Below are 10,649 nucleotides of genomic sequence, written 5' to 3'. Positions count from 1 at the left end.
AGTGTTCTTGCACAAAGCACAGTGTGCCAGTGGACTGGTAGAGAAGACATGTCATGCAGAAGAGGATTCCCTCAGCTGCACTAACTGCAAAGCACTGCTGCTGTCAGCAAGCAGGGGGGATGGTGGGGATGTGTCCACCTGCAGACATGCACCAGTCTGTGCAGTGTGAGATGCAGTGTGAGATGACGAGATGCAAGCTCTTGTTGAACAGCCAGACCAAGGATGTGACATCCGTGGGTGGGAGCCCTGTATCTCCAGAAGATATGGCATGTTTGCCAGGGGCTTATGACAAGATGTGGTTTCGGCAGCCAGCCTCACAAGCTATGGTGGATATAGCTGAGCATATTCTGCTGTGCAATGGTGACTCGTTTCTTCTTCCAGGGTAACAGTGTTACTGTACCAGAGTGGCAGAATATCATCTGGCATCTCCTTTGAGAGCTAAGTATGCTAAATGTGTGTTTTCTCTTCAGTGCCCTTTACTCACACATAGGCTGTTAATGGCTTTACCATCTGAATCTATTAATTTTCAAACCTCACAGTATTCTAGAGTTGACAGCACAATCCTTAACAACAAAGGCAACAAAAAGGCTCTCCAAAAGCAACAAAGCAGGAAATCTGGCACAGGAGGACCTAAACTATTCAGGAGAACCAGCTATTCAAAACATACATTTTGATTGTACTTATATCTACAGTCATGAGCAAACAAGCTACAGAAGGAAATGGTCTGGTTGGCATCAGGATGTAGGTATCAGGATGTGGGCATCATGAAGAAAAAATCTTAAATCTCTGAACAGGCAAATTTCCTCTCACCTTCTATAAGCCCAAAGCCCAGAGTCATATACTGCGCAGAAATGAAGTTGCCTGTCAACAAACAGCAACAAACAAGAACTAAGATGACTTTTACCTTTCTCCTGCTGCTCATGAATCATCTGGAACTAATGGGTGAAAGTATGACTAACTTGGCCTTTAATAACTATACTTCAATTTTTCCTGTTCAGTGTGAAAACACTGGTGGTAAAAACAGCATGAGTAAGGATCAACATAGATTTCAGAAACCTGTCAGGTCGTTATAGTATTTTTTGTTTCATACTCTGAAATTCTGCCCCTCATTAATACACCACACTTCTTAGATTCACTAGTGGGCCTGCAGTGCTAAGAAGCCATGTTTATTTTCAGTGCCAAGAGTAAATACTGAAATCAGAGTCACTGTTGATTATTTCAATGAAAAATACCACACATAACTAAAATAGAACAAAGATAACGAAATGAAGTTTGAAGAGCCCCAAAATAAGCTTTTAAAATTCTGAATTTATTTTGACAAATCTGCAAGAATCATTATCAGTTGTGTGTGAATAATACTGGAAAAGTATAGAGATTTTATTAGCTGCGTATTTTCTTACAATTTCTACATTTATGTCTGGAAAAAGGGGTTTTTTCCTGGTCTCTCACTAATATGCAAATTTCTACCAGAATCAAGTAACATGCTTATAGGATGAACAAAATATTTCTGAAGCAGGGTAGAATTCTTTTAGGGGGGGAGGATTTGGGCAGTGTTTCCCCACTGCAAGCAAAGAAGACTTCAGCAAATTTTTCACAACTGCTAAGCAAACAAGAGAAAGTCCATTAGAATCTTCAGACCCTCAACAAAGACTCTTGGCTAATAGCACTGGTCTAAAAAGCAGATAAGCCATATAATTTTACAAGAAGCAACCCGCTGAATCCTTCAGGAAACACAGCTTGGCAATCTATCTTCAATTCAAAATAATGAGGTGGCAGGAGCGTGATGGAGAAATAAGTCTTCAAAAACATCACGTAAGGGAATCCAGCTGTGCTTGTATAGTTTCCAGCTATTTAAAGGAAAAAAAGAGAAAAAAACCTCCACTTATAAAATGTTGTTTAGAAACATGCAAACAGAAATATCCAATATCTTCTACTATGCATACCAAATATATTTGCATACCAATATAAAAATCCTGTACTCATGAATATTTGTTTTTACATGAAGCTATTAGAATTCATTGCTGCAGTTTAAATATTCAAATTTTAAAGAAACAGTTGTCTAAATACTGCCTCTTTAGCATGCACAGATGTTTTCCTGTGAATTTCCAATGCATAATAACAAGGAAAAAAAATAATAGAGTTCATTTTGACTGGATTATGAGCCTAGCATCTTGACTGAAGATGTAACATGAAGATGCTGTTTCCAGAGAGAACTCCACTGTCAATCATCAGCTACTCCTCCTGATCTAACTGCCAGGTATGCTTACAGTGACCCAAGCCCTGCCTATTCCAAAGCTGAATGCACAGGCTCTTCCTGAAAATGGTTTACCATCAAAGATCAAAGAAATTCAACAGCCTTAAATTAAGTTGGATCCCTTTTTTCCAGTTTTACTAGATTTAATTAATAAAGGCAACAATTCCTGCTGAGCAGCATAAGGTGTTTACAAAGAAACTATAGTATTGTAAAATCTACAGACCTTATTGTAGAACTCAAATAGCTCCTGATGGCTAAATTCTACAAACACTTTCTTCAGGTTCTGTAAACAAGAAAGAAAAAACAAATTAAAAAAAAAAAAAGGAATAAACATACTCCTTTTCTTTTTTTTCTCTCTTCATTTCTCTTTTCTTCATTTCACTTTTCGACATTAACTCCAGTAAATCAGAATATGAGATTAAGCTTTATGAAAGATAATGGTTAGTTTCCTTCCATTCACTACAATGTTCCTCATACATGTATATCTCATTTAAGTCAGGAATTCAAATCTACCAGTATATCTATTCTCCTCCTGTGAAGAATGGTAATACAATAATCTATGTAAAGAATTTAGTTACCTTATTTTTAAGTCAGACTAAAATGAAAGAATACATTCATCTTTCTTAGCAGTCCATCTAAGATCTGGTAAATATCATTTCACAGTGACAAAATCAGTAATGTATTTGATTGAACTGGCACAGCTATTAAAGGACTGCACAGGCACAGAGCTGATACTTCCATTCACTAATCTAACAGTTCCAATCTTAGCATGCTGACAAAGCTATAGGCATCCATGCAGATTCAGCCCAAGCTAACAATTAACACAACAGCTTCAAAGCAGCGCTTAAGCACTTAAAAAACCCACAAAATAACACAACTGATGAAAACTACTGTAGATAAAACAGATGGTGGTAATAATCCTCTGCATGCATGTGCTGATGTCTGTGGAGATGAGGGTTAAATTAAAACTTCTGTCCTGCTTAACTTGCAGCCTGCTACCTGCAATCACAGTGCAGATCTATCCACACAGTTCCTAGCCTTATTCCCTCAACTTCACTTTGAGACTTTATTTAAGTATTTTATTTAAGTCTTTAAGACTTTATTGCGACTTTTATTTTTAAAAGTAAATTTCTTTTTCTGCACATTCCCTTTGTTTTTCTTTGATTTTTCAAGGCTTGGAGGCATTCCGGAGGAAAAAAGCTGCACACTTCCATGAACACTAAGGAGGCTCTGTGAAAGGTGAATCTCTGCACACCTCTACTCATAAAATAGCTGAAATAACATATATGCACCACGTTTCTTTAACTGGTACCAACTTCATGTACCACTTGGGTCAATAGAAAAACACTTGTTTATCCTCTCGGCTTAAATGAGTAAGGACACTCTTGCATACAGACAAGGCTGTGGGCCAGATTCTATGTACTCAAAGCAATGCAAGTCTGAAGTTATGCCAAATAATGTCACTGAATTTGGCGCACCAAATGCACAAGACCAGTAGAAGCCCTGGGAACACAGTATAGGTACTGCCTGGTGCCTGCTCCTCAAAAGGAGCTGTAAGAGACACAGGAAAGAGATAAAATAACTGGGGCCAGCCTGTCTGGTGCAATTCCTCCTTCTCGCTCTGCAGAAAGAAGGATCCCTTCCAACAATTTCAGGACGGCCACAAAAGCCTAGAAAAGGACCAGTGATTTGCATGAGAGACCAATCTTCCCCCTCTGGGAAGGAACAATGCAATACTGTGAATCGTATGGTGAATGCAAAATAAAAGTACCAGGACAGCAGTTTTCTCTGCCATGACTCCAGCTGATTCTCCATCCAAAGAGCATAATGCCATGACAGGGAAGTAAAAGCATTTTTAAAGGCTTTCGAACAGTTAAGAAACAAAAAAGAAAGCAAACAAGGGTTTTTTTCAGACGAGAAGAAGAGTTGAGGAAAGAAGAAAGATACACTAATAGCAAAGGGAACTACCATTTTAACTGGGATGTTTGCTTGGCATTTGCCTTCGTAGGATTTTGGCAACTGAATGAAAGGAATCAGAACTGCAAAGAGGAGGTTCAACTAAAGGAACATATAATGTATCTTAAAAGTTTATCAGTCACAGTTTATAGCTAGGATCATTTCTTGAATGATTGCTGGAAGGGGAGTCTGCTGGATTTTGATATGGCAGCTGTGCAATGCCTCCAGAGAGTGGCAGAGAAAGACCTCTGACCAGAAGATCTCGTTTCTCCTATCTCTGTGTCTCATTCAAGATAGGCATCTTCTGGTACTACTTCAGCAAGCACAAGCAATTCTCCCTCTCTTTCCCTCTCACTGCTTTTCTTTCATATTTTCTAACTACATTAGTTAGTGCTAGTCAGAAGACAGAACATGCAAATGAAAAAAGTGCAGACATTTCAATTCAGATTCTCTTTACATGTACTAAAAAACCCACTATGCTTTATGAACAGGATGAGATCTCTCTTCCCATTATTATTTAACAATCATACTCTGAAAACTAGGACAACATTTATGTTGGATTGTGACAGTCAAATGTCTGTGGAGATCTAAAAGAAAGCATGCCATGCTAAGCTATGTTTCTGGTCTGGGGTGGGAGTAGGAGTGTCAATGGGAGACGTGTAACAATCTTGTATGAAATATGTTGTTTATCTGCATTTAATGGTCTGTTAAAACACATGTGTTTGTATGTGTAAAAACCTGGTACATCTACTACACCACTGCAGCAGAGAGTAGTGTCACAAAAAGACCCATGCAGAAGAATGGCACAATTAAATATGTTTTTTACTGTATTAAATTTCTCACTAACATGACTTCATTCAGCAAGGTGATATTACAAAAACATTGTATCATAACTAGATGCCTACCTAATGGGGGGCTCATGGCCCCCCATTTTTAGCTGAGATATCCATTATTTGCTTGATTCTGTGTGAATATAAACAAGTGCAATTAAAATTATGTGCCACAGGACTAGGTTACCATCCAATTCTTCAATTACTCAGTAAAATTGTCTTTAAAATGACTGTATAGATAGAATCCTGGTTAACCCCCCAGAGCAGGCAAATTCCTAATATATTTAATGGAATTTTACTCAGATAAGCATAGAAAATTACAAACCCCAAAAATATTTCAACCGTAACTAAAACACAGGGTGAAAAGAATCACTCTCAGCTTACTTACTTAATTAAATGTCATTGTGAGACAAAGCCTCAACCTATTTACGACAAGTACAGCTAAGCTGACTTCTTTTATCTGCACATACAAGTTTCCAGATGTTGCCTCTGATCTAGTATGTGTTTCCCAGACGTAAATAAGAAAACAGCAATTTGCTGGATGTCTAACTTCTTTCTGCTTTTTATCAAATGCATAATTCTTTTTTCCTCTTTCCTTATATCTTCCCATCCCTCATCTTCACACTACTCTCTCCCTCATTTTTGGCATCTCATTTTGTCTTTCTTTTTATCATCTTCATGTGAAAGAAAACTAAACTGAGCAACCAGAAAACGAAACTAAATTTATTCCCATTGTCACACTTTGTCACTCCAACAGGTTTTCTAATTACATTCCAAATTTTGTTGCTGTACCAGTGCTAACTCCTAGCTCCTACTTTTAAGAGTTTTAGCTGTGAGTGTGACAGATTCATAGCATCACAGGCACATATCTGAACATGCTATTCTTATGAAGACAAAGAAATCTCTTAAGTACCAAACACTCATTCTTTGGGCTGCTTTGAGAACACGGAGACAGGCTTTTTGTCTGATACAATATCCATGAAGTGTGGCAGGGAGCAATTTGTTCGATGAGCATAGCTAAAGAGTATGTGCAGCACATTAGCTAAATAAAGTTGCTGTTAAGTTCAATGTGTTCATCTACTGTAAAACATGACAAAGCATTGCATTTACTACCAGAAAGGTCTGTGTGAATTGCAGGTGTCACCAAGAAAAATCTTTATATCACTCTGAATTCACTGCAAGGAATAAGGTAATAAGCTTTCTGAAATGTGTGGTTTAACATGTTTGGCCTTGTATCACTAGTGAATATATTTTAAATGTAAAAATTAGATTTTAGTGTCATTTTGCCTTCATACATCTAGACGAAATCTGATTTCATTCCACTCTCACCCCAGGGTTGTATCAATTTACAACTTACAGCCTCCTGAGAACTGTGAAATTCTAATAAGTTTAACTGATTAGAGTTGTTTTCTTCCCTTAAGTATCTTCTCACTTACTGTCTGCTATTATTCTAAAAAACATAACATCTTCATCAGTCTCCAAAACTAACTTTCCTTTGGGGATGGAAGGGAAGCAGGGAAGAGGAAAGAGAAATGAGAGGAAAATTAATATAAAACCTTTGTATTCACAGTCATTATCAATATGTTATCCTAACCAAAACAACCATTCTGAATGTCTGGCTAAGTCTACAAAATAGCCACAATGTTTTAATGTACACTTAGCTTATAATCACCACCAAACAGCTAAACAAATTTTTAGCTGAACGTGATCATCAACATAAAATTATACATGAAGATACAAGTATACAAGATATGTAAGAGTCTCCAATTCCCCCTTATCTTGGCTAACTATTTTAAACATTAATACCTTCTCGCTGCAAAATGTTTCTGTGGAAACCGAGCAAAAATTGTCTCCTTAAAATACGTCAGAAAGCAGAGGCAAATTTCTGGTTATAACCAAAGGATTGGGTTTTGCTTTTAGGGGGCTGGTTAGTTGGTTGTACAGTGGGGATGTTTATCTGTTTGTAGTGGTTTGTTGGGTTTTTCTAATACAGTGCTCTAGATAGTCTTATTTTAATGTACTACTGCAAAAAGCCTTATTACTAATGATGGAGTTTTGCAGCCTTACATACCACACAGCTATTCCACACATTTAGGTCCCCAACCCCATGCGTAAGCACAGAGTAATGCACTACAAGTTATAAATAAGAGCTAAACTTCTGGTTTAAAGCTAATTTGGAACACAAAAAACTGATACTGCTGTTCTCAACTGCAAAGCTATAACTACTTCAAAAATGTTGAAAAATAAACATCAAGTATTTTGAAGCAAATGGAGGGATAAGCTGAATTATACATTTATAAGCTAAATGTCTACTGATAATGATAATGTTCTATGACTGAGTACATGTAGAAAATACAGTATATTCATCAAAGCTTTTTAACAGCAAGTCAGGGGAATAATATACATCCCAGTCTCCATATTCTAATATTACCTTTAATATTATCTTGAGCTACATTTCCATTAGGCTTGAGAGAAGAATATTTTCACATTTGCTACCCATTCTCCAATTTATTCCTATTAGATATCCTTAAAATCTCAGCTATAACAGAATTATATGGATAACTAAGATAATCAATTTATGGACCAATTAAGATCCATTCCTAAACAGACTCCAGTTGATTCTTACTAGCCTACATTTCCCTCTGGACCTATCAATTTTTGTGCAACATTAATTCAGACTTCCTTTAAACTTGCTTGGACCCTGGAGAACTGTGCATTCATCTAGGCACTTACAACTTACAGCCCTTTTTCTATTTGTATCTCACAGAATTTATCAAAATTTTGAGCTGCTTGGTCAGGAAGATCAATTTTAAGAAGAGCATATGCATTAAAGCAGACCTCTTAGGATCTCTTAGAAGCACACCTGCTTCTTAACTCTCGGCATATAAGAGACAGTAATTAAAATTTCTTTATATTCTTATAGCTGTAGATGGATGTAATTCAGCTCAGAGATCCAGCAAAACACAGGGAGTTTAAGATAGACTAATATACTCCGAATTAAACTTTTTTTCACATCATCAAAAAATATGCCCTTCAAACCTTTTTCCAAGCTTATCCCCACTTGAAACACCAAATTATTATTTTTGTAGAGAAAAAAAAATCATGTTTTATGACTGAATTACATGCATTTCAAGTTTCAGTGTAACAACTACACACTCTTTTCCTGACCAACATATTAACATCAAGTTTGTAAACATACTGCATTCCACCTTTCAAAGTTGCAGTTCTTTTTCATATAAACTTAAGAAATTAAAATCCCTTGTGGATTCAGGTACATCAAGATCTGCATCATACTAAAGACGTCTTTCCCTCTCTTGGAAATCTGTATGTAAGCATCCCAAAAAAAGGTCTGTTGATTCCTAAGATCTAACTATAGACAGGAAATGGGACACAACTACTAAAAAGACCACATAGGTTGGGAAGCCCATAGAGCATTAGAGGTATGTAGGTGCCTTTTTTCACAGTAGGCAAGAAAAATGCTTTTAAAACTGGGAGAATTATCTGGAAAAAAACCCCCAAAACTACAGTTTTCACCTCAGTACAGCGTGTCAGAGTAAATACCATCTTGTTAAAAGAAAAGAGAGATAGAAAAGCCTTTTTTTTCCTACAGCTGTATCCAAGAAGTGTTCCTAGGAATTTACATTCCTATAAGTACCATCATTATATTGGTTGCCCTTTTAATGATACTTTTGCATGGAAAATCTCTCAAAACTAGAAATCTAGAAATGAAGGTTAACACTTCTGTGTAGACTATGTTAAATACATTTTTAGAAAAACATCACAGTGAACAAACATCGTTTTTTGGAGAAATGAGGGGTAGATGTGTATCAGTGTATGCCTATCACTTAAAAGCATGTCTTTTATATTGATACTTCCCTCTATGTTGCAAGTACAGAAAATGGCTCAGAGAAGATCTATTGAAAGACTTGCTTTGTCAGTTCTGTATTTTGTATTTACCTTCACATGCCCTTTCCTTTTTTGAAGATAACTATACACATTGCACAAGCTCCTGATTGATTCCTCACTTGATTCCACGCGGGTTCAGTCACTAAGAGCAACAAGCATCCACGTACATGAATGTTGCTGTATTTTCAGGTTTCAAAAGCAAAACATGCATAACTTCCAAAAACAATGTATCCAACAAAGTCTATATTTAAAAATCGGTTAATTCACTGAAAGGCTGTCACAATTACTAAGAATGCTGCAGATTAATCTGAGGAACACAGGTCCTAATAATTATTATTTTCCTGTTTCATTTCTCACCTAATTTTGAAAATTGTACTGTACTCCAAATACTGCAGAAAGCTCTCTGAAAAAGCAATCTTACTAAAAACTTTTTTTAAAAAAAACCTAACACTCTTTCTTCATATTAAATTTCGCTGTATCAGGTTTGGAAAAAAGAATTCAAGGGAAATCGCATACACCCTAATTGTTGCATACTGCTTATACTGCCTGTAACTACCAAAATACTTTCTTCTTTTGTCAGAGCTATACCATGATAACTGGTTTTAATCCCCAGAAGAAATTAAATTCTTATGTTTTACATTTTGGTCATTTGTCACTTATGATATTAAGAACATAAGAACTTATGATATTTAAAAAATTAAGTTCAGGAACACTGCAGGCAGTTGTGTGTTTCTTTTATTTCCATTGTGGCTAGCATGTATAAGTCTTCAAAGTCATTAAGACCAGTGAGTTCACATTTCCATTCTAAAGATAGCTCACATCAAAACTGACACAACAGTCTTACATTCACCTCTAATGATAAGGAATTCACTTTTCTTCTTGTAACTGTGTTCACAGACAACCTCTGCTGAAGAAATGGAAAACCTAGGCATGCTGGCACCAGAAATGCTTTCAAGCTTTTCTGACCTCACATGTGCACCAGATTTGATCACAGCTGATTCCATTTTGATTTGATGACACGTTAAATTTTACTATCTACATATCAAAAAGATGTCACATAGCCACAGTTGCGAGATATTTTCATTATTGCTATCAGAAAACAATCAAATTCTAGGAAACAGCAGAACTGAGTATAAATACTAAGTGCAATATTAGTCTAGTATTGTCATCCACCAATTCAAGATTATGAGCTTAAATGGCAAACAATGCACCTTGAGTAAGTGTCTTGGAACAGCAAAGCTCAGTCTACAGCATCAAAGGCACACTGAGAACTCTTTGCATCTAGACATACAATGGTCAAAACCTCCTATTAGCAAGAAGAGCAGCTCAACAGCATGCACAGAGTGTTTCAAAGAGCTTTTCGCACAGCTTGCTTGCAGCAGATATAATTAACCTGGAGTTACAAATACTTTATGTTCTAGTCAGTTACACATCTAATGTTGGGTCTGAAGCTGGATTTAGAGGAAGCCCAAATTGTTATCCAAACCACTCAGGAAACCACCCCTTTATTCTTGTCTAAAAGACAGATGAAACCTCCTCTGTCCAGAGGAGAAACCTGGGTTGCTATCATCTGCATCCATGTCTAAAGCTACCGATCTGACAAAAATATTATATGGTGAAGTCATGCTGTTGATTAACATTTTAAGAAGGATTTATATGTCCATTTAAGAATGGAGGAAGCTGGAATCTTTTTGAATTACTAC

The 10,649-nt window shown here is 36.5% G+C and overlaps 1 protein-coding gene across 1 annotated transcript in view; it reads right to left on the bottom strand.

Moving 5' to 3' along the window:
* Positions 1–1,288: 1,288 nt before the first annotated feature.
* COMMD10 (COMM domain containing 10) overlaps positions 1,289–10,649 on the bottom strand; it is a 100,455-nt gene continuing 91,094 nt past the window's right edge. Inside the window, exons 6-7 of the mRNA XM_056513045.1 lie at positions 2,478–2,537; positions 1,289–1,847 (exon numbers count right to left, since the gene is read on the bottom strand). Coding sequence (XP_056369020.1) covers positions 1,809–1,847; positions 2,478–2,537 — 99 coding nt within the window. The 3' untranslated portion in view covers positions 1,289–1,808. The remainder of the gene's footprint in view (positions 1,848–2,477; positions 2,538–10,649) is intronic.

Source organism: Oenanthe melanoleuca, chromosome Z (assembly GCF_029582105.1).
Source record: "Oenanthe melanoleuca isolate GR-GAL-2019-014 chromosome Z, OMel1.0, whole genome shotgun sequence".
NCBI lineage: Eukaryota > Metazoa > Chordata > Aves > Passeriformes > Muscicapidae > Oenanthe > Oenanthe melanoleuca.
The sequence above is the reverse complement of the archived record's forward strand: the minus strand, read 5'-3'. Positions and strand labels throughout refer to the sequence as shown.